This window comes from Lutjanus erythropterus, chromosome 3 (assembly GCF_056507025.1).
Source record: "Lutjanus erythropterus isolate fLutEry1 chromosome 3, fLutEry1.hap2, whole genome shotgun sequence".
In the NCBI taxonomy this organism is placed as follows: Eukaryota; Metazoa; Chordata; class Actinopteri; order Lutjaniformes; family Lutjanidae; genus Lutjanus; species Lutjanus erythropterus.
The window spans coordinates 21733129-21756696 of record NC_139319.1 but is presented as its reverse complement, the minus strand read 5'-3'; the positions used below and the strand labels follow the sequence as shown (position 1 = coordinate 21756696).

The following is a 23568-nucleotide window of genomic DNA, read 5'->3' as shown; positions in this document are numbered from 1 at the left end:
TAAGAAATGAGAAGCTGCTCACTGTATCAGTTAGGGTTAAATTATTTGTTGCCAGCTGAAACATATTAATCAATGCAGTAATTATTCAGTGGATGACTGTTACCTATTTGCTTAGTTAAATCCAGATGGTGACTTTTTTTTGGCCAGGCAGTGTACAATGCCATTTTAAAAACAGAGCCTCAACTTACCCTTCTTTATGCAACTTCAAATGTTGAACAAAGTTGGAAATTGTTGTGTCTCTGTCTGTAATTTTCGACCCACACATTTTGCATACTGCAGATATTTCACAGATAATGAATTATCTGTGAAATATGTTAAATCTGAGTTTTAACCTCATCTTTGATATGTATTAATTCTATATTAATACACTATTAAGATAGAGATTGAAAGTTAATTCTATTTTTTGGTAATTAGCCTTTTAGAAAACAATCTCACATGATCCATGTAGTTTTCTTTAGAACCTTCTGGTTCTGCAGTCTCATGATGATTCATTGTACAGTTTGGACTGATTTAGCATTAAAGACGAGTAATAGAGTGATTTGTTGATCAACAAATGTCTGCAATATTTTTCTAATTCATGCAGCTATAATTAATTATGCATGTGGCACATGAACTTCTTGATTAATTAGTGAAGCATAAAAGTTTACATTTTGCTGATTCACTGTATCCTGCAAAATCAGGTTGTCCTGCAGGGATAGCCAGCAGTCCATTGGGATTTAAGCAGCCCACTTCAGAACCTTGGAGGGATTGTTATGTTCTGCAGTGCTAACACAGTCTACAAATATGCATGCAAGATATACAGATGTCCTGCGAGACAGTGAAGGCTTCAGTAGGACTGTCCTGAAAATGTCCTGCAGGACAATTTGGAATACCTTCTACAGGACTCCTTCACAACTGGAACATAAACTTAATCCTGCAGGGCTTTTTTTTTTTATCAGGATTAAGGAGCAGTTTAATCAACAGCAAAAAAAAAGTGAAGTTTGACATCAGCATTTGAATGTTGCAGCTGAATTTGATTACAAACAGATAATGATTCATCGCAGGATGACAAAGATAATAGTATCAAACTGATTTAGCTTCTCTGTTGTTATTGGATGGTATCACACTTCAATTTTAAAAATGATCCATAGATTGCAAAAGCATTAAGCTGCTCTACTCACTTGCAGTTTATTGTCTCACTGGCAAAAAATATTTTACAACATTCATTTTTCATCTGTGTTTTTTTTTCATCTCTCTGCTCTAATTTTACCATTTTGCTTGGAAATCATGCAGCTGCTCCCTTCAGTGCATCTTAATGAGATCTGAGTCAGCAGGGTGTTTTCTGCTTCGGCATGCCAGTGAGGAATATTTGTGTCACACAGCTGGCATTTCACTTCAGGCTCCCAGGTTTGTACAGCAAAAATAAGCTGTCATCCTTCCATCAAGCACAGAAGGTGGGTTGCTGTGTCACCAGAGTGTTTTCCTCTGCTGTTCGTCAATAATGAAATAACAGAAGAGTAGGAGCAGCTGACCTCGATTTATTTCAGATGAACAGAAGTATCAGACAGTGAGCATGTTCAGCATTGAGCTGGAGAAGCTGAAGATGGTAGAAGAGCATCACTGATTAATTAACAGAGAACAGACACAATCAGGTGGGACAGAGACGATGTTCATAAAACTGACAGTTGGATGATGAAGTCATAAAAATTGTGCAAGGTTGCCTTCTACTGGATCTGTGGTGGAAACACACTGTATATGGACAGGGTCTGAGGATTACTTTAAAAATGTATTCTGATACAATCACCAATTATCTGTTGTAATGTAGTCATTACAACAGATAATGTAGTAAAAATGTAGTTAGTAACATAATAACATAATACAGGTGCCACAATATTAAAGTAATGTAACTTTATTACTTTAAATAACTTTTGGATTACCTCAGTATAAAATATGGTGAAATTCTTTAGCCTAATATAGTGTTTGTCCGGCTGCAACTATGATTATTTTCATCATGGATTGATCGGTCGATAACTTTCTCAATTAATTGATTACTCGTTTGGTCCATTTCATGTTTACGCAGTTAGTTAAACTGCTTTCTGGTGTATTTAACTACTGAAACTACAAACAATTTAGGGCCATAAAAGGATATAAAGGAAAGTTTTTCTACTGTTATTATGTTGTGTTATAATTTCATACCACATGTTCATTGTCAGTTTGATCTTTCTTTTTTACAAAGTAGTTTGAACAAATTTTTTTTGAACCATCTTTAGTTACCCAAACAAGATAAGATTTCTCAATCCTGATTATAATTGTTACCTGTACAGTGTGAAAACAGTTAAATTTTACTTTTTAATCTGTGAAAAATGAATAGAAGTAGCTGGAAATAATTATTTCACAGAGAAATTATAAAGCAGGACTTTATTCTGGACTTGGAAGCAAACAAGAACAAATTGTTTAACAGGTGTAAAGATTTTAGAGTTGATACTGTATGCGGTGCAATGTGTTTTGTGTATGCTGTCTCTGGCAGCCTTGCAGAAGACAACACTGAAGCTTCTGTGAGTAAATAATGTTCAGTAAAAGCTCTTGTTTCCCACAACCAATAAAATCTCAAACAAGTGACATCTGGTTACTGTACTGCCACTGCTTTCCCAGTGTTTCTGTCATGATTGTCTTTATGTAAACACACACCACGAAACAGCAAAGTAATGGAATTACTAGAAGTTGAGTTTGGCCACAAGAGCCTCTGGGTGATTGTACAGTTTTATTATTTATCTCTAGTCTGAGTATTGCAGCCTGCAGGATGTTAATGAGCTACGATTGGTCTGATGCCCCAGATGGGATCATATATTCACAGCTAACACTGCACATGAAGTTGCTTTGACAGAAGAAAATATCAAGTCTATTATTTGCTGAGTTGGACTCCATAAAACATCTCGTAAATGTCGGTATTGTTATTAACGTTCTTTCAGTTTATTGCAGTTATTTGCAGAGTAGAGTTCTGTCAGGAGCTTTGAGACAGCTGCAGAGCTCAAACCAGTGCTTCACTGTTATACTGTGTGCATAATGCAATATATCTCCTCAGCAAACACAGCTGGCTGCACACTCACAGATTATGTACACAGTATAATACCTCAAGGCGGACTTTATACAAGTGTCTTGGATAGCTTTTCTAAGGATGGAAAACGGAGACTTTTAAATATCGTCTGTTGTTACAGCCTCACAGTCCTTCTGTTGAAGGATTCAGTCCTCATAGATCTGTCACATCTACATGATTTTCTGTTTTCCGTTAACTTTATTCAAGATCACAGGGGTTTTTTTCGGCAGACATTTTGACTTGTCATGTTAGGAAAAACACAGGTGTTACTGACAACATTAATGATGACTGTTTCCTGACAGCATGGCAGGGCCCTGAAACTGAAGCAGCTAAATGGAATTCAGCCATCACTGATCTTATTACTGCAATTGTCTTTATGTAGGAATCAGTCTGTCACGACTATCTCACCTGCAGCTGGTTCGAAACAAAGCAGTGAGTCTCATCACTGATATCGACCATATGTATCCTGTACTGGCATCTATTCACTGGCTACCACTGAAGTACAGAATTGATTTTAACACTGTGACGCCATTGCATCACATTCGATACATGAGTTTCTGAGACCCCTACAACATCAATATAATCAGTACTTTCCTGAAAAACCTGTCGTATGTAATCTTAGACGAGTCTCCTGCCTTCTGATGGATTATAAGTGCACTGCAGGCAGCAGCAGGCCTGTCAGTGCAAAATCCAACATGGCTTCATTCACATGGTGAGTCACCTGCTTTTAGCAGGAAAATCTTTGACCTGAACACATCTACATGACAATCAGGAGACATACTCATAGCGACACCTAGTGGCAACAGGAAGCAACATCAAATTCCTTAAGGGGATGTCCGAAGGCTGTGACAATCCAGAGCCTCTTCGCCTGGGGTGAACCCGGCCATGAGGCCTCGGCCCCCCTGAGTGGCATGGGAAACGCTGCTTGCAGCTTTAATTTTATTCGTTTTTAAAGCACTTCATGGACCAGGTTTTGTCTCAGAACTAATTATCCTTTATTTCACCACCTGTCCCTTCAGATCCATTAATCAATCACTGCTCTTCACTCAACGCTCTCAGTTAAAAAAACATTGACTCTCGATTGCAGAATAGTTTACCACTAACAATTAGATCTTCTCCCTCCATTGATACCTTTAAATATTCAGTCTAAAGGCCTGTCTCTTTTCTTTGACCTCTCAATATCATCATCATCAAAGACCTGCCTGATACTGTTTGTTTCTATTTTATTTTGTTGTTTGTTTAATGTTGTGTGTCTCATGATTTTATCAAGATTTTCTATTCTCTTATTTATGTCTTTAGTCTTACTTGATCATTGTTGTGTTTTATGTATTCTTCAGTATGTTTAATCTCTTAAAAGCCTGCTGGTGAATGTATGTTGTTTTTAAATGTTCTCTTAAACTTATAAACTTGACTTGATTTGAGTTGACTGATTTTATTTACATCTTTACTTTTCCCACTGCAACATGTCACGATACCTTCTGTAAAAACAAAAAAATCTTCAAGATCACTATAAATTGCAATCAGCCAAAACAACCAGCCCTATTTCTTAATTTCTTTCCATGTCGTTAAAAAAGTTAAAATATTCTATTCCCCCTTTCACAAGGGATCTCCTACAACTGACTCAGTGACCCCCGTTGGTCTCTGAACCCCAGTTTGAAAATCTAGCTAGTTTTTATAACAGATTATGTGTGTATATATGAGTTAAATCCAAGATCTTTTTTTTTTTTTTTACAATGGTGAAAGTTTATTCACGGTTTTGATGCTGCTGAGAGAATATAACATCTATTCTATCACGATATCCCTATGAAACGTCCCTTATTTTCTGTCAGCACCTGGTATCTGCTTTGGAAGCACCTGATTGGCTGATGGCTGTTGCTATGACATCGCCTCTGCAGACGCTTCAGAGTGAAGGATTGTGGGATACTTGAAACAGTTATGTCGAAGATGCTTTGAGCAGAAACAATCGATTTAAAGTTTAAATGATTAGCGAAACGCCCTCAAGATGAAGGTAGGTACCAGCGCATTCATTCAAATTGCCAGTATTACTTCCGGTTTTACGATTCCGGTTTTGAATTTTATCACATGAGAGGGCTTTCAGCCAGGTAGCGTTAGCTCACCTAGCTACATGCTACATGCTAAGGGTAGCGTTAATTAGCAAGCCAACTTGTGGAAACCAAGCTAATGTAATGTTAACGTTTTACTTTGGCTAACGTGAGTTAAACTACGTGTCTCCTGTCTGCTGCGTCAACTAAGGTCCACTAACGAATTTTATTTTAGGTGTGTTTTCGAAAAACGTTCAAACTCAGATTAGATGTCAAGATAATATGACCATACATTATATAAAGAAAACAGGAAAGCATACTGTTTGGTTAACTAATGAGCAGTTGACACAGTTTGTTAAAACTGGAGGCAATATTTTCTTTTTTCCTTTTTCCTTTTTCCTTTTTTTCCCAAGGTCAGTGATTGAAACTCAAGAAGACGGTCAGAAACTGGCCAACCCCCCCACCCAGCAATACTAACAGAAAGAAAGGAAGAAAGAATAAACTATAGTTACATTTTCATTCATATTTATACACACATGAATTAACAAATATTTACATGTACATACATACATTCTTGCATGCATTAAGATAAACCTACAGCCATGTTTATTGATTAACTAAATACTAACTGGTCTAACTTGAGTTATACCAGCACAAATGCTTATAAATAGGCATTGAAGAAAGTGAAAAAATGGACATAAAGGGGTTGCTAGACCTACTGTTTGTTAAAGGGGCACTCCATCAGTTCTGTATTGCACTCCATAAAGTTGGGGAAGTAACAAGACAGGGATTTTAAAGGAGTGAAATTGATGCTGAGAGGCTGCAATACCCTGACTTTGGATTCCTTAGTATGGATCAAACTCCAAAAACACTGAATCTAAACTTCCCATAATGCAACTTGACATTGTCTTTCATTTGATCTTCCCAGGCTATTAATGCCCATGTCTTTCAAACTCTACACACCTAGTTAGTATTGCAGACTTTCTGTTCAAAATCTGCATTTACTCAGACTTGGAAAAAGTCATCCAGACCCTCAGAGAAAATACACTTATGCTTTTTCCACATTTTCCTACATGTTATTTTAGGAACAGGAAATACACAATAACATTGCTTCTGATTTCTTAAATATCCTGAAATAATTGGTGTTCAAAACATTTGATTTTCATGATTAAGAACAGTGTCCAGTCACGGTTAATATTAATATTAAGCAGTCTTTCTAGTTGGGATGAGTGGAATCTATTATTGGGTTTGGGACTAATTTTAAGTTTTTTTTTTGTAGAAAACTATGGATGCCACTTGAATTTTACTAATATGTGTTTCTTTTTCCAAATAAAACATACTTACAAAGAAATCATCATGTCCACAGAGCGTTTTCCTCCTTGACGACAAAGCCTGGGCAGGTTCTAGACTGTTTTATAAGTGGCAAAAATTGCTTGGTAATTATATTGCTGTTGCAGGGTGAGTAAATTTCCTGTGGCAAGAAATATAGCCTGAAGAAAACTGTATAATCTACTTCACTTTATACAAGATTTACATCAGTGCATTAGCATTAAATGTGGATGATATTTCTAATCATACAGACAGGACAACTCAGTGAAAATATTTGATCGACATGGACACAAGTGGACTGAACTCAACCTTCCAGGGTGAGTTTGATGACATTATTTATGACTCCAGTTTTGTCTAACCAAAAAACTGCTCACTGTTAAAAAGTCTTTTAATTTCTTTTCATCTTTCTCTGCTTTCTGCTGCTTCACCCAGACGCTGTGTGGGGATGGACTGGGATAAAGACGGGGACATTTTGGCAGTTATAGCTGCAAAATCTAGCTCTATCTTCCTCTGGGATGCCAGTGTCAATAAAACATCCCAGATAGACAGCGGCATGAGGTATGACTGAAAGTGAACACATTTAGAAAGAGCTCAAATAGAGCAACCTGGGGTCTGTTTTTCAGATGACAGTAACTTTGAAATGATTGTTGATCATTTCTGAGCCCTTGGGTTGGTTTCTTACCGTTGTTGGTTTCAACAGAGATCCGATGTCCTTCATCCTGTGGTCAAAGACTGGTCCGCTGTTGGCAGTGGGGACAGTCAAAGGAAACCTGTTGATTTATAATCAGCAGACCTCACGGAAGATCCCTGTTCTGGGTAATACACATACAACACAACTGTACTTGTTAATGCTTGTGTTTGTCTTCTGTTTGTCACGTCTGTCATATTGATTGTCTGTCCTTCTCTCCATAAACACTACTGTAGGTAAACATACTAAGAAGATCACCTGTGGGTGCTGGAGTACTCAGAATCTACTGGCTCTGGGAAGTGATGACCACACTCTAAGCATTAGCAATCATGAGGGGGACACCATCAGACAGGTAGCCACACGTACACATGAGGAATAATAATAATGGTAATAGTTTAAATGATAAATTTTGGTTGTATAGCACCTTTCATATGATAAATTCAACGTAAAGTGCTTTACAACAAAGAAATTACATGTCTGAGTACTTCATGTAAATGTTTATAATAATAGTAAAAAACAAACAAACTATATAATATGTAATAATAATAGTAATGATATTTATATTAAAAATACATACATAGAAATCATAAAATCAATTAAAATACAACAGTTTAAATAATTACAATCTGAAATGCTCTGAAAAATGACAGAGCAGCAAATGGATGGTGATATCAGAAAGTAAAGGAGTAAAATAAGAAAAGAAAATACTTAACCTTTCTCTTGTTTGGTCAGACACCGCTTCACGGTCAGCCTGCTGAGATTTATTTTTCAGTGATGAAGACAGATGAAAGGTCTGCTCAAGGAGAAAACACTGTAAGTTTACTTCAGTTCATCCTCATTCTTATGTGCACAAGATGATTTTGACATCACACATTTATTACAACATTGAGTTGAAATGTCACCTGTGCAGTATATTCTTCATTGATTATGTACTTAAATTGTGCAGACCTAATAAATCTGTTAAAATTTCACACAGTTTTAAGTTGTTGTTGTTTTTTGTTTTTACATAAATGGAGTGATTGTTTTTATCTAAAATTTATCTTGTTTATCTCCTTGCAAACATTAACTCCTCAGGTGAGTGTGTCTGTTGACAACAAGAAACTGATACTTTATAACATCAACGACCCAGAAAACTGGATAGAACTGGTCTTCCAGAGCCACTATGGACACATAGTGTCCTACCAATGGTACTGCACACAATCACACAGGCTGATACATTGATAATGAGTCACGGCGGTGAGAAGTTTGTACTGAAGGTAGTTCTCTTCCTCTACATGTCTCTTTAAGGTACAGTGATGGGTATATACTGATTGGCTTCTCCCATGGATACTTTGTGGTAATTTCAACTCACATCAGAGAGATTGGGCATGAGCTCTATCAGTCTCGCAACCACAAAGATGGTCTCACCAGTGTGGCCATCTCAGCTTCATTGAACAAGGCTGCCTCCTGTGGCGACAACAGGTACACACAGACCTTCAAAGAGGCAGCACAGACATTTCTGTTATGTTTTTTTCATATTTTGGTTAAAGTGAAAAAAATAAATCCCTGTGTTTTTTTCGCAGCATTAGGATCCATGAGCTTTCTGAGTTCAGAGATGTCAGTAATGTACTTGAACTGGATGAGGAGACTAAAGGTGAGACAGTCCTCTGTTCTAACTGTACTGTCAGAGTGCCATCTTGAACACAACTTCCACTTCTCCTTCATCTTCCTCCCACTCTCCTCCTCCAGGTCTGGATCAGCTGAGCTGGACAGATGACGGCCAGCTGTTGGCTGTCTCCACACAGAGAGGGGTGCTCCACGTCTTCCTGACCAAGCTGCCTATCCTGGGTGACAGCTTTGGTACCCGGCTAGCCTACCTCACTTCACTGCTGGAGGTCACCGTGTCCAACCAGGTGGAGGGGGTGAGGACACGTGTGCTCGCACACACACACACACACACACACACACATGCACAGATGCTGTAATAGGAACACTGAGGAACATTAAGGATCGTAAGTATTACATTGTAAACCTATTTTTTTATAAAAGTCATTTAAATAAATACAAATTTATTGGGACACTGAGACAAAATGTAAAGTACCAAGGCCAAAACCATGGTGCAACAATAAGTGATAATTATACTGCATGAACACAAAAGAGTATTAGTATACTTAACTGACAATAGAGTGCCTAAGTTATGCCCTCTCTGGTGGACCACCATGGGACAAAAATATGAATGGTAGTCAACGGCGAGAGACAAATTATTTTTTGATCTTGTTTGAATTGTGCTACGAATTACACGCTTAATGTTTGTTTATTTAAAAGATAGTTTTACAAGTCAGTAAAGTTGCAGAAAGTCAATTAGAAGACTCTGAAGACTGTAAGTGAATTAAAATTGTAAGGTTGTAAGAAAATACAGTCATGTTACAGCAGGGAGTAAGTCTCTCAGACGCTGTTTTTTGTTTTGTTTTTTTTCAGGAGAGTCCTGTGGCCATACAAGTGGAAGTGGAACCGACTTTCATTGCGATGGGACCGTACCATGTGGCTCTGGGAATGAATAACAGAGCCTGGTTCTATGCCTTGGTAGACCAAGAGCCTGGTGTGTGGTGTGTTATGTGGTTTGTCTGTCTTTGTTAAACCGTGTATGTGTGGATGAATGTATCCATAAACTGCTTTGTTTGTCTCTCAGGTTTTAACAAGCTGAAGGACATCGAGTATTTGGGGACGATAGCCAGCATGTGCCTTAACTCCGACTATGCAGCAGCGCTGTTTGAGGGAAAAGTGCAGCTGCACATGGTGAGTCATCTGTGTGTCTTTGTTTGTCTTCTTATTGCCCAATGAATGATTACTGAGTGGGCTTCACCAGTTTCACCTAGTTTTTTTGTGCATCTGTGTATGTATCTTTAGATTGAAGGCAAAGACCAGGAGGAGAAGAAGCAGATGAAGTTGTTTCCAGACGATGACAGAAATGGTCGGATCCTTTGCCACGCCCTCACCGCTGACTTCCTCTACTACGGCACTGATGTAAGTAAGGCTCTGCACGCTTTTAGTTTTAACAGGAAATGATAGGAAGACACTATTTATTATAAATCATGTGTTTTCTTAAGACTTTCCTGTGGCCTTGTGAATGTAGGCAAGTGCCTCCTAAAGCGGCTCCACAAACAGCCACTGGTTCCATCATTGTATTTTATGAACATTTTGAAGCATCGCATCAGCAAAGTTAGATGGAAATGACAAAATAAATAAAAACTTTCCAAGTTTTTGCCACTTCAGGTGTTTTTTGCCTTTTTTGAAAAAGAGTGTTTGCACTTTATGAGAGATAGACACTGTTTTTCCAGGTAAGTTTTGCATTCCAAACATTTAACTCACATGACTGATGAGCTCTTTCAGCTCCGACAGTCTCCTCATCACTTCAATGTCTCTATAATACAGATGAGGATAATATAATAGGATAATAGGATAGGATAATATTGACCCTAATAATTGACCCTGGTCATTTTTGTTTTTTCTGAAACAATTCTGTTATTGTGTGCAAATAGAAATTATTTATTCTTTCTAAAGAAAACTAGTTTGTTTAGAAATGCTATGTTGAAAATTCTTGCTCTCTTAAAAAAGCATTTGGGAAAATATTTGAGAAAAAAAAATTTTTTTCAAAGGGGGGCTAATAATTTTGTCCTCAGCTGTACATCCATTATCACCCCGGATGGATCTGATGTAACCTTCATGAAACAAACGGAAACGTTTGAGGGTCAAATGGCAATCTTTTAATCAGATCATCTTATTTTGCAGTAGCATAATGATTTTCGTACAGGAGAATTGGCACCACCTACTGGTTTATCTTAACGAACCAACTCCTAATAATTGCATAACGGCAGAGGATGGAAACAAGCGTTCATTTGCATTTTCTTATACCAATTTACTCAAAATTTGATTATAATCTGTGGAACATTTGGACAGCTAATGACTGATAATGTTCCTGCCTGTATCTGCTCTGTACAGAACTGTATACTCAGACACATAACTGGAAAACTTGAAAGTTTATGATGTTGAGCTTATATTTAGATTTTAACTGTCTTGATTTATTGTGCTCAAAGTCTTTGTTAGTACTCTCTCTTTACTGCTGGTCCGTTCCCTTTAACTCCTCCTTCATTCCCCAAACTTAGTTGTTTTCTCTTTTCACCATCTTCTCCTCCCATTTCCCTTCATCTTTTCTAATAGATCTTATTATCTCTCTTTGTATCTGTTTCTCAGTCAGGAAATGTTGTGTGTGTGTTGGTGGAGGACTGGGACACCGTGAGCAGCTACAGCCACTCTGTTGGTGTAAGGAAGGTATTCCCTGACCTAAATGGCACGCGGCTGGTTTTCATCGACGACAAGAACAGCGGCTTCCTGCTCTCTCCTTCAAGTGTCAGTAAACACAGTTACTTGTCTCATCTAAGTTTGTGTTTAGCTAAACAAACAGTACACATACACACTGAGCACTCTGAGTTTCATACTTTATAATAAGAAAAGGTAATTAGGTATCGAGTGATAAAATATGGTAAGACAAGATGCTCATTTTTCTAATTTAGTGGGTTGAGCTTCTTTAAACAGACAACATGTAAATTCTGTCGCTGGGGTTCTCTCACATTAAAACAACAAAATATGTAGTCTGGTGTAAAGTGATGTAGGATCATTGGTGTTGTTATACTCAATTTTAAACAACCTACATAGCTGATGAAAAAATGAATCTGACATGACTCAGGCAGAAATCATGTTCAAGTAATTAAAGTTTTATTCACACTATTTTTAATCACATGCTTCCTTCCTCACTCTCTTTTATATTCGATGTATCCCGTGTTTCCCGCAAGTTATAGCAACAAGCAACCAGCAAGCAACAGATAGCAGGAAGTGCAGTGTTACCTTAAATAAATTACAGATTTCTGGGGTTTTAACCATTGTTGGATACTCTAAGGTCACAACTCCACAAAATGATGTAACGTTTCTTAACATTTTAATGCAGAAATGTTACGTATTACAGCTGTAAATTAAAATGATAATGTGGCACTCAGCACACCAGGGAGTACAAAGTGCTTTACAAGGAAAATTGAATCAAGTTAATTTATAAAGCATGTGTAAAAACAACTAGGGTGATGTTCAGTAAAATAACAAAAGTTAAAACAAAGTTTGTGTGTGTCCATCCCAGGCGACAGAGTCCTGCGTTGAGCTGCCCAACTTCTCTCCCACCATCACAGGAGTGCTGTGGGACAACTGGCACGCTGACAGAGGAGTGTTTGTAGCTTATGATGATGACAAGGTCTACACCTATGCCCTGCATAAAACCACCATATATGGTATGGTGATCACACACACACACTTTTACCTCTTTTACTTTTACCTCTAAAGTATTAAACAGACAAACAAACCTCTTGGATGCCCTCATGGCACATGTCTCAAGGCCGGTGGCCCAAAACCTCATTCAATGTGACCCACAAAGAATACAATTCATGCAGTACAAATCTAAACTGTGTTACCAAAGTACATCCCAATTTTGTTATCTGGGCAATGAAGGCTTCCAGTAGATGTCGGTATACATTAGATAGTGTCTCAATATCATGAATCTGTTTCCAGCAGTGGCACTCTAGCCAAGTGGTTGTAGCTAGTGATTTTAATAATAGCAGCCAAGCAAAAAGGCCTTCATTTCATTTTTTTTTTTTTTTTTTTAGCTAATATACATTTTTGTTTTCAAACCTTTCTTGCAGACTGGCTAAACTGAGATAACCTGAAACCTTTCAGTTTCTACCTTCCTGCTGTTAATTTATATAGGCCTTGTCTTAAATTTACAACTGGTCCTTCGAGGGCAACCATAATGTTGATGTTACCCTAGATGACATTCAGTCTGTAATTAAAACATAATGCAGGGCTCTTTAGGATGGCCCAGTGTGCAAGAGAACTGCCATCCAGTTTCTATGTGCCTTTCAGTGGTTAAATAGTTGTTAAAGAATTGTGCCTTATGTGTTTTTATCACAGAGGTTTAGTAGTTTTACTTTAAATCTGATTCACAGAATAAAACTTTAATAAAAAATTTAATTTTAAGCGATGTTAAAAATTGTTTCACCATAAATGCTGCAGAATGCAAAACTTTTAAAATACTCCTGCTACCACTCCTACTCCTGCTACTCCTGTGATATAAATGTGGGCAAGAGATAACAGGACCATTGTTTTGAACTTTTATTTCTGTCTCTCAGGCCCGCGGGTGGTGTTGGTGGGGAGCACCCCGCTCATCTTATCCCAGAAGCCTTTGCTCTTGCACAATGGGGAGCTCACATGTCAGACGACGAGTGGCAAGACCAATGAAGTGGCTCTGAGCACACACGCCTTCCTCAAGCTCTCCACTAGCACATCGGCAGATCCACCAGCAGAGATCAGCAAGCACCTCGCCCAGGCGCTCATGCTCAAGAGGTCAGACATGCTGCTGGAGAATTAGCTTCAAAGAGATATATTCAAGTTACGGTTTATATTTTTGTCAGTTGTCAGTACAATCTGTGGTTAGTTTTTTTACATGCTGCCGTAAAGGGCACACGTGAGTAGTTTGACTTAAAATAAATAAATAGATTGTCGACTTTCTAAAATCTTTTATTTAAAGTTTTCATCATTACAATGTGTCAAGATTGAAAATGTAATGGAAAAAAGACAACAGCATATTAAAATGTAAAACAAAACACAACACAAAAAAAAGCAAATGAAAATAATACAAAGAGCACAAGAAAACACTACAAAGCCTTTCACTTTGGAGACTGTTTTAATTTAGTGTAGCCAGACAGGACTTTAGGGAGTCTAATATTGTATAATGCATAGTTTTGTGTTACATGTCCCATTTTAGTTTGTTTGTGGTTTTATTTGTAAGTATATAGTGGCTCAGGATAGGAATAATATTCCTGAGTAAATGAATGTAGTTCTTTAAACAGACATTTATCGAATCACTTAGAATTATTGAATGAACCAACACAAAGTCCAGTTTTAATGTTTTGAGAGGACTTGTCTGAATCTGCTTACAGATTTTTTAAAAATGCTAAAAATAATAGGTTGTTGATATAAGACACTGTTGACTACAGTCACGAGAGTATGCAGAAAATAATGAGGTTGTGATGAGGTGGTTTTACATATTCATACATTATATGAAAAATATGCAAAGGTCATAAATTTGTATCTATATATTTACAAAGATGCCGTGACACAGGAGGAGTGTCATGCATATAGAACTTCACAATAATTAGTTCAGACTGAGAGTTGAGGAGGTGAAAAATATGCTTGTGTGTGTGTGTGTGTGTGTGTGTGTGTGTGTGTGTGTGTGTGTGTGTGTGTGTGTGTGTGTGTGTGTGTGTGTGTGTGTGTGTGTGTGTGTTCCTGTCCAGATTCCATGAAGGCCTGGATCTGTGTAAGTCTGCGGGTAGTACTGCAGACTGGTCAGAGTTGGGCAAAGCCTGTTTGGTCCACATGGAGGTGGACCTGGCCATCCAGGTCTATCGCCTGAGTGGCAACGTGGGCATGGTGCTGTCACTGCAGGGCATCCAGGTACAATTCACAGATCACACATCACTCCTCTCAATAACAAGCACCTTCTCTGATAACTCTAGTTCATCCAACTTTCCCCTCTCTCTCTCTCTCTCTCTCTCTCTCTCTGTGTGTGTCTGTCTCTGTCCAGGGCATAGAGGACATGAATTTACGGGCAGGACATTTGGCCATGTTTCTAGGTGATTATAACCTGGCTCAAGACCTCTATTTGTCCTCAAGTTGCCCAATCGCTGCCCTCGAGGTAAAAACATACACACAAGTTAAGAGTCAACAGTTTGTGTGTTTCTGTATGTGTATAAAAGACCAAGGCTGATCACTTGTCTTTTATCATTCAGTACGAAAATGAATTCATTCTTTACCGTTTTTTATATTTTTTATTTTTCTTCTTTTTCCCCCACATGCCCCATAATTCACTAGATGATTAATAAACCTAATACTGTAAAAGTCATGAACTGAGATATGTAGGGGTTTTATTTTAACAGAGTTAGATGCATTTGCAAATGCCTGGGGGGTAAAAAAAAAAAAGTTAACGGCTCTAATGTTAAGTAACTGTAAAGCTGAATATTTTTAATGTAGACTTAAATTCAGACCGATGTCTTCAGCTCTCACTGTATGTGTTTTGTTTTTTTGATGTATACATTTGGCACAGAACTGTGTACATGAATCAACATTCAAGACAACCTGAGTTAGCTAAAAGTCTAGTTTTCATCTGCAGTCCCTGTGTTTTTGTTTCAGATGAGGAGAGACCTGTTGCATTGGGACAGTGCCCTTATGTTAGCCAAGAGGTTAGCAGAAGACCAAATTCCCTTCATATCCAAAGAATATGCCGTCCATCTGGAGTTTATGTAAGCACACACACACACACACACACACACACCATTCAGTAGACCTGAGTGATCTACACTGTATCTGAACCTCTGTGTGTGTGTCTGCAGTGGAGACTATGTGAATGCTCTGGCACACTACGAAAAAGGCATGACCCATAATAATAAAGTAAGTGCAATATATTTTATCTTAACCTCTTGAAAATAGTGAGCCTGACAATTAATTTGTTTTTCTCTTGACAATTTAGTTTTTCACTTTTCTGTTTGATGTGGTGTATTGTTCATAAACATTTTTCTTAGGACTCCAGCTGCTGTAGGACAAAGGACTGTAGCTTCACTGCTGATGATATATCACTTCTCTTTAGGCATACAAATCTATTTCTTCTACTATGTGATTTAAAAAGTAATGGCAGCTCCAGTCCAGGGTTGAATAAGGAATTGAAATTTAATTGAAATAGTAATACTGCCTACTGCAACTTTCAAATCCCTGCAAAAATCACGCCATAATAGTTTTAATATGTTTTTCAATGAAATTAGAACAATGATGTAAAAATTATAATTTGGTTGTATGTCAAAAATCGTACCATAATTGTAATATCAGTCAACATAATCACAATTGGATAATTATTCAGAATTGTTCAGCCCTAATCCATGTTTAATGTCTGATGCTTCCTCGCCAAAAATGCCTCATCTTGTGCCAACAATTTGTTGTCTTTTCCGCTCTGTTTGTATTTACAAAGAACACTAAACAGACACTTATGTAAATTGACTTTATATCAGTCTTAGATCCTTTCATATTATATGTTTAGGGTTTGGGGTTTTGTACAAAGTGGCAGCAAATGCATTTAAGGTTCCAGTCTTAAGTCTTTTCTCTCTCCACGCCTTCCTCTGTCTCCGCCTCCCTGTGCAGTTCCAGGAGCACGATGAGGCGTGTCAAGCAGGTGTAGCCAGGATGTCCATCAGGATGGGTGACATCAGGAGAGGAGCTGCTCAGGCAATTCAGCATCCGAGCAGAGTCCTCAAGAAGGAATGTGGAGCCATACTGGAGAGCATGAAGGTGGAGAGGCAGCCTCATCTCCTCATTATTATATCAGATTAGATTATAGATCAGCTGTAGGTTACATCTGATGTGTTTTATAATGTGTGTTTCTAGAGCAGTGTTGAAAATATCTGAGCATCACTAACATCTCTGAATGTCTTTTTTCTGATTTTCTTTTGTTTCTTAAAGCAATTCTCTGAAGCTGCTCAGCTGTATGAAAAAGGCCAGTACTATGACAAGGCTGCTTCTGTCTACATTCGCTGCAAGAACTGGTGAGATTAACACTTTTACCTGCAAGTTTCTCACGTCTTTTACACAAATGTGAAAACTTAATTTTTATTCCACACTCAGGGCGAAGGTGGGAGAGTTGCTTCCACATGTCTCCTCTCCTAAAATTCACCTGCAGTACGCTAAGGCCAAGGAGGCAGACGGCAAGTAGGTTCTTGGTTTGAAGATCTGTAATATTTAAGACCGTGAAATCATAAGAGAAGCTGATCTGACATGTACTGTGTGCATCACCAGGTATAAGGAAGCTGCACAGGCCTATGAGAGTGCCAAAGACTGGGACAATGTGATCCGCGTGCTGCTGGACCACCTGAACAACCCAGAGGACGCTGTCCGCATCGTCAGAGAGACACAGAGCATTGAAGGGGCAAAGATGGTGGCCAGGTAGGACAAACAAGAGCACATGTGTGTAAGCAAACAACCACAGCTAAATTATATATTTTATTATACTTTCCTAATGGAACTTTTCTACTGACTGTCTAAAATGTCCCCTAAAGATTATTTGTTTTGAAGTTTTAAGAAGTGCAGAGCCTTCACTCTCTGCTAAACAGCCTCATCTTGCATTAGAAAAGAAGGTTGAAACAGTCAAAGAGCTAATAGAACAATAAACAAGCGTCAGGAAAAAGAAAAAAAGAAAAGCTTACTAGGGTTGTATGATTGCTTAAAATTGAAAAACAAACGTAATACAGAAAATTGTATAGAAATAACTAAAAACATCAGAAAAATTAATCCCTAATGCAGTATTAACAGGAAATAATTTGCTCAAAATGCAAATTGTTAATTTTACACAAACTTCCTGCTGTTACTGTGTTCATTATTTACATTAATTGTACAGTTTATCAGTTGATCTGCACTATTATTGTTATGCATTGAATATAAAATTAAATACTGATAAAATACTTCACTTAGTCAGGGGTCGTCAGTTTACTTAATGATAGAAAAGCGGTCCCAGAAGTTGGTATTGTTTGATAAATTACTTAAATAATAACTCAGTTGTTGTTATAATAACTGTTGTTGCTAACTAGCTTTCTAATTTTACTCAACTGTTGATTTCAACTCCAGTTCTTTCCTTCCCCTATTTTTTCCCATTACTGTAATAAACTTTTAACATATGTTTGTGTGCCTCAGGTTCTTCCTGTGGTTGAATGACTATGGCTCAGCCATCCACTTCCTGGTGCTGTCTCAGTGTAACGACGAAGCATTCCAGCTGGCGCAGCAACACGGACAGATGGAAGTCTACGCAGACATCATCGGTCAGTCTGGGTTTGAATGTCTATATAAACACACAGTTTGAAACAAACATCCTGAACAGGTCCAACTTTATTCCCTGTTGCAGTATTTTCTAATGATTCTCTATCAATGCAGTTCCAACAAAACAGATTTTAATATCAGTTGCCTCACTGCTGTGTTGTGTGTTCATCAGGTCCTGAGGCAACGCAGGAGGATTATCAGAGCATCGCTCTCTACTTTGAGGGAGAGAAAAAACACCTGCAGGCTGGAAAGTTCTTTCAGAAGTGTGGACAGTACAGCAGAGTAAGAACTCACCCTTACTGAATCATCCTTTTTACTCCATCCATCATTTTTTAACGCTGAAAAGTGACATTGACTCATTCAACTTGTTCAGCGATTTTTTTTTAGTCTTGTCATTCTTTTTGTCCCTTGTCTCTCAGGCCCTGAAGCACTTCCTGAAGTGTCCCAACACTGAGGACAACCTGGCTGTGGAGATGGCAATAGAAACAGTGAGTGTGCCAAACTGAGTGTCTGAGTGCATTTACAATGTGATGTGACCATTCAGTTGAGTTTTTTTTTATGCATATGTGTGTTTCAGGTGGGTCAGGCCAAGGACAGTTCTCTGACCAATCAGCTGATAGATTACCTGATGGGGGAGAGTGATGGCATGCCAAAGGTAATCAATACACTGCAACACTGCAACCTTCTCTCTTTTGTCTCGGTGGACTTGACTTTATCAGCAAAATGATATTGTTGTGATATATGGAGCATGAAATCATAGTTTTATATTTTTTTTCTCTTTAGTGTGTTCATCGCTCAACCTCTCTGCTCTCTGTTCTGCTAGTCTGGTGTGTGTGCAGTAGGGCTGGGTATTGGTACTCAGTACCTTTATGGTTTCAATTAAAATAACCTGGTGCAAAGTAGTATCAAAACTTCTCCAGTCGAACAATACCTGTGTTCAATCCATTTGGTACCCAGATCTTAAAAAAAAAAAAAACACAAATTGTCACTGCAAGTGTATCACTTGGTACTGGTTACTGGTATTGGTACTGGTATTGTAATTTTTTAAACACTATCCAGCCCTAGTGTGCAGTGTGTCTCAGTGAGTAGCCTTGTCAGTGTCACACTGTAATTGTTTAATCAGGAGTTTTAACAAAGAAACCTGTCCCTGTTCTTAAATTTGGGAGCTGACACAACCTTTCATATATTTTAAGAGAGAGCACATTTTCAGTTCAGATTTCATTATTGTGGCAAATTGTCTGTTAAAAAAAACAGGCTGTTAGTGTCAGTATAAAGACTTGTGTGTATGATAGCTTGTATTACTGAGCATGAGGTGAAAGAGTCAGTTGTAGACAGCAAAGTAAAGTGCAAAGAGAAAGAGTGAGATTTAGTCGTTTCAAAGACGTTTCTGATGCATTGTGTGCCTAGAAATCTGATGGGTCTGAAAGCATAGTTTTCTTGTTATTTGCATGTAATCAGGGAATTGTGTGTCTCTGAAGCTCTTCTCACTAGTTTAAAATGAGCAGGTGTCTGTTGGGAAAATGTGATGTCAAGAATTTACATGCACCAGTCTGTATTTAGCAGAATTAGAATTCAAATCTGATGACAGCAATTGTGGGGTTATGTTTTCTTGCTGATCAAATGTGATCAAACGACACCCACACAGAAGCAGAGTATCTGTTTTTTTTTGTTTGTTTGTTTTTTGTGTTAAACTCAGACTAGCGATATCTAACTTGCCTTCAACTTAAGTTGTTGCTAAAATTAGATGAGATACAGTAGATGTGGTTGAGTGTGCATCTGCTGGATTTACTGCTGGAGGTTCACACAGTTCGTAACTTTTAGTTGAAATTCTCAGCTTTTGAAGATGGGCAATAGTAAGGGAAGATGGGCATCATACATCATATTATCATTTGAATTTTTATTTTCTTGTAAGTTTGCTTAATGTCTCTTTAGTGTTAGCTTTGCAAAAAATCTGTAAATAAATTTATAAGTAGGTTTTTATTTATTCCAGCAATTTGATTACCTTTGAGTTTGTGTATTTCAGGGGCTAAAGAGCAGTTCACACTCTCCCCTTGGAGAATGTCTACAGGTATTAGGAAACACAAGGCCTGACTGGGTCATTGTTGTGTCATTAGCGTAAATCAGATGCATATTACACTCAAAATGCAAACACAAAATGAATGAAAGCAGCAGCACTGTGTCACCTTGTAAATCTGACCCTGAGATGAGAAGGGTGAGAGGATCGGATTTGTTGACCTTTGATTCTTCTTCCCAGGATGCCAAGTATCTGTTCCGCCTATACATGGCACTGCAGCAGTACAGGGAGGCTGCCCGTACCGCCATCATCATCGCCAGAGAAGAGCAGTGTGCAGGTATAAACATATTCACACAAACATTAACCGAGTAACTGTGTACCAAAGCTTCAGTAATTTTCTGTATTTTTTGTTTTATTTATTCATTTATTTATTTATTTTTTTATGTTCCTCCCACAGGGAACTACCGTAACGCTCATGATGTGCTGTTCAGTATGTACACAGAGTTACAGGCCCAGAAGATTAAAATCCCTGCTGAGATGGCCACAAATCTGATGATCCTCCACTCCTACCTACTGGTCAAAGTCAGTACAACTGAAATGTATCACACACACACACACACACACACACACCTGCAAAAATATTTTTTCTTAAGTTTATGAAGCATGTTGGGCAGGTCTATTTACTGTTGCACAATAAAATGTATTAACCTCAACATTACGTCAGTGCAGTGTCGTTGACTTTGTAAATGATGATGGTGTTGTAGACCCATGTTAAGAGGGGAGACCACCTGAAAGGAGCTCGCATGCTCATTCGTGTCAGCAACAACATCAGCAAGTTTCCTGCACGTGAGTCGACACAGAATTCCCCTTTTCACAACTCTAATCTAATCTACTTCACATTTTAAAAAATGTAATTTAAGTTCAAATGTCACTGAGATAAAAAAAAAAAAAAAGTCCAACAAAAACCTCGTGTGTGTGTGTATGTGTGTAGATGTTGTTCCCATTCTGACGTCAGCAGTCATCGAATGTCATCGTGCTGGACTGAAGAACTCTGCCTTTAGCTTTGCTGCCATGCTGATGAGACCAGAGTATCGAAACGAGATTGACACAAAGTACAGGAAGAAGATTGAGGCCATGGTTCGGTCAGTCCACACCTCTTCTTCATGTTGCCTTTTTAAAAAAAAACAACTTTTTCCTCCTGCCAATTTCTTAAACTTGCTCTCCTGCTATTTCCTGGCCTCCCTGCTTTTCCACACATGTACTTCATCCTCTCTTTCACCTATTATTGTTTATTATTATAGTATTTGATTCCTTGTCCACAGACGTCCAGATACGTCGGAGCTGGAGGAGGAAACAACTCCGTGTCCCTTTTGTGGTTTTCAGCTGCCACAGAACGAACTGCTGTGCATCTCCTGCAAGAACAACCTGCCCTACTGCATCGCCACGGTAACATATACTCACTGATAACACATCCTGTAACTCCTTTTAATAGAAGTGTTTCTGCTGTAATTAGACTTTTTATCATTTCATCTTGATTCTTCATTTTCTCAGGGTCGACACATGCTGAAAGAAGACTGGTCTGTGTGTCCTCACTGTGAATTTCCTGCTCTCTACTCACAGTTCATTCTGTAAGTGATATTCAGCATTTCTGTCTCCATCTTGAATTTTAGTTTTGTTTAGCAGGACCCATCGGTTATTTAAAGGGGAACGTTCACTCATCAAAGTGTATTCATAGGTGAAGTACTACTACTACTGCATATTTGGGGGAAAAAATTGTATAAAGCCTTTTGTGTGTGAAGAAGGGTAAAGTCGAAGTCTTAACATTTTTCTGTCCTGTCGTAGTTTTTATACTGATTAAACAGACAAGACATAACGTGTTCATAAGAGGTGTTTGCAGGCACTTCAGATATTTGGGCACCCAACTTGGAGAGGCAGAGAGGAGGACCAGCACAGAAGCTAAGCAGTGTACTGCTGTGGACAGGGTCAACAGCTAATGTTAAAATAAAGACCAGTCAAAAAAATTGAATATCACTTTACCCGTATGCTATATTTAGAATATTTTCACAACTTAACCTTGCCTCAGACAGCACTTTCTGACAGGAAACTAACGTTGTATAAGCCACATCTTTCTCTCTCCAAACCAACCTGCCTCCACTGGCAAAAACATTTTACCTCACATAACACTGGAGTTGATGGTCTACAGCTGCCTTGATCGGCTAGTTTGTTTGTGTTATTGTGTGACTTCTGTGTTTAAAAAAAAAAAATATTCAGCTTCATGAGATTTTCTTTGCTTTTTTTTATTTTCAAAAGGAGTCTGGTTGAGTGATAGAGGGTGATAACTGGCTTATATAACAGCAGTTTCCCATATGGAAAAGGCTGTCTGACAGCAAGGTAAAGTGGTGAAAATATTCTAAATACAGTATACGCTTAAACTGATACTCATTTTTTTTTAGGTGGGCAAAAATAGATTTGCTGCTGGCCCTGTCCACAGCAGAACACTGCTTAGCTTCTGTGCTGGTACTCCTCCTCTCTGCCTCTCCAAATTGGGTGCGTGCCACTTGCCATTTACTGTGGCTGATACACTGACTATTGACAAGCACTGCATGATCCCACTCAAATATCTGAAGTGCCTACAAACACCTCTTACTAACACATTATATCTCAAATGTTTAATCTGTATAAAAACTATGACAGGAGAGAAAAATGTTGAGACTTCGAATTTATCCTTCTTCACACACAAAAGGCTTTATACAGTTTCTGTGCTGGTACTCCTGCTTCTTCTCCAAACAGAGAGCGTACCAACCACCAGCTACTGTAGGTTATACACCAACTATTGTTAACCTCCTCACACAACCCCACTTCAAATAATCCAAACTATCCCTTTGACAGACAAACATGAGTGGTATCAATTTTCTCATCAGCCAGATAACAAATGTGTATTCCCCAAAATGTCAAACTATTCCATCATGAGCACTGGTGAATGTCAAATCTACACTGTTTGTGTGTCCAGGTTGCTGGAGACAGAGACGGTGTGTCCCATGTGCTCTGAGACTCTGAGTGTCAAACAGGTGAAGAAGATCTCTGATTGTTCAGCGTACCTGCAGGCTGATGAACTGGATCAATGAAGAAAAATAAACCAAATCATTTGTATGAAAATGTCATCAGTCTAATGACCATTTTCTGTTTGTTTAAATACATCATATACGTTTATATTTTGGATAGAAGGTTTGCAGCCTTTAGTTTTGTAAGATGTGAACATCAGAGGAGTAAGAATTTTAAAGATTCTTGATGTTTTAATGCCAACTACCGATAAATAATGTATATTTAGATGAAATGTTCTATTTCTATTCTTTGTGATTTTTTTTTTTAGCTTGTGTTTTTTAAATATTTGTCTGTAAAAAAAATAAATAAAACAGAAGATTAGGATGCTTAGCTGTTTCATCAGCAGATTTTTGTCCTGCAAAAATTTGACATTATAATTGTTTTTTAA

General features: G+C 38.1%; 1 protein-coding gene across 1 annotated transcript; it reads left to right on the top strand.

Annotated features, from left to right (window-relative positions):
• The first annotated feature begins 6483 nt into the window (after window positions 1-6483).
• Window positions 6484-23239, top strand: wdr19 (WD repeat domain 19). Its single transcript, XM_084715395.1, has 35 exons — window positions 6484-6573; window positions 6696-6761; window positions 6877-7002; window positions 7145-7260; window positions 7369-7484; window positions 7865-7945; window positions 8207-8319; window positions 8420-8593; window positions 8695-8765; window positions 8861-9033; window positions 9590-9710; window positions 9801-9907; window positions 10019-10135; window positions 11363-11518; window positions 12297-12444; window positions 13339-13552; window positions 14506-14665; window positions 14796-14906; window positions 15401-15510; window positions 15601-15658; window positions 16400-16546; window positions 16718-16800; window positions 16880-16963; window positions 17051-17197; window positions 17942-18066; window positions 18237-18346; window positions 18484-18552; window positions 18642-18719; window positions 20319-20415; window positions 20536-20660; window positions 20843-20924; window positions 21070-21220; window positions 21401-21524; window positions 21630-21706; window positions 23089-23239. Exons 3-35 carry the CDS (start codon window positions 6890-6892, stop codon window positions 23201-23203), a joined length of 3873 nt encoding a protein of 1290 aa, XP_084571521.1. The 5' UTR covers window positions 6484-6573; window positions 6696-6761; window positions 6877-6889; the 3' UTR covers window positions 23204-23239.
• The last annotated feature ends 329 nt before the right edge of the window (window positions 23240-23568 follow it).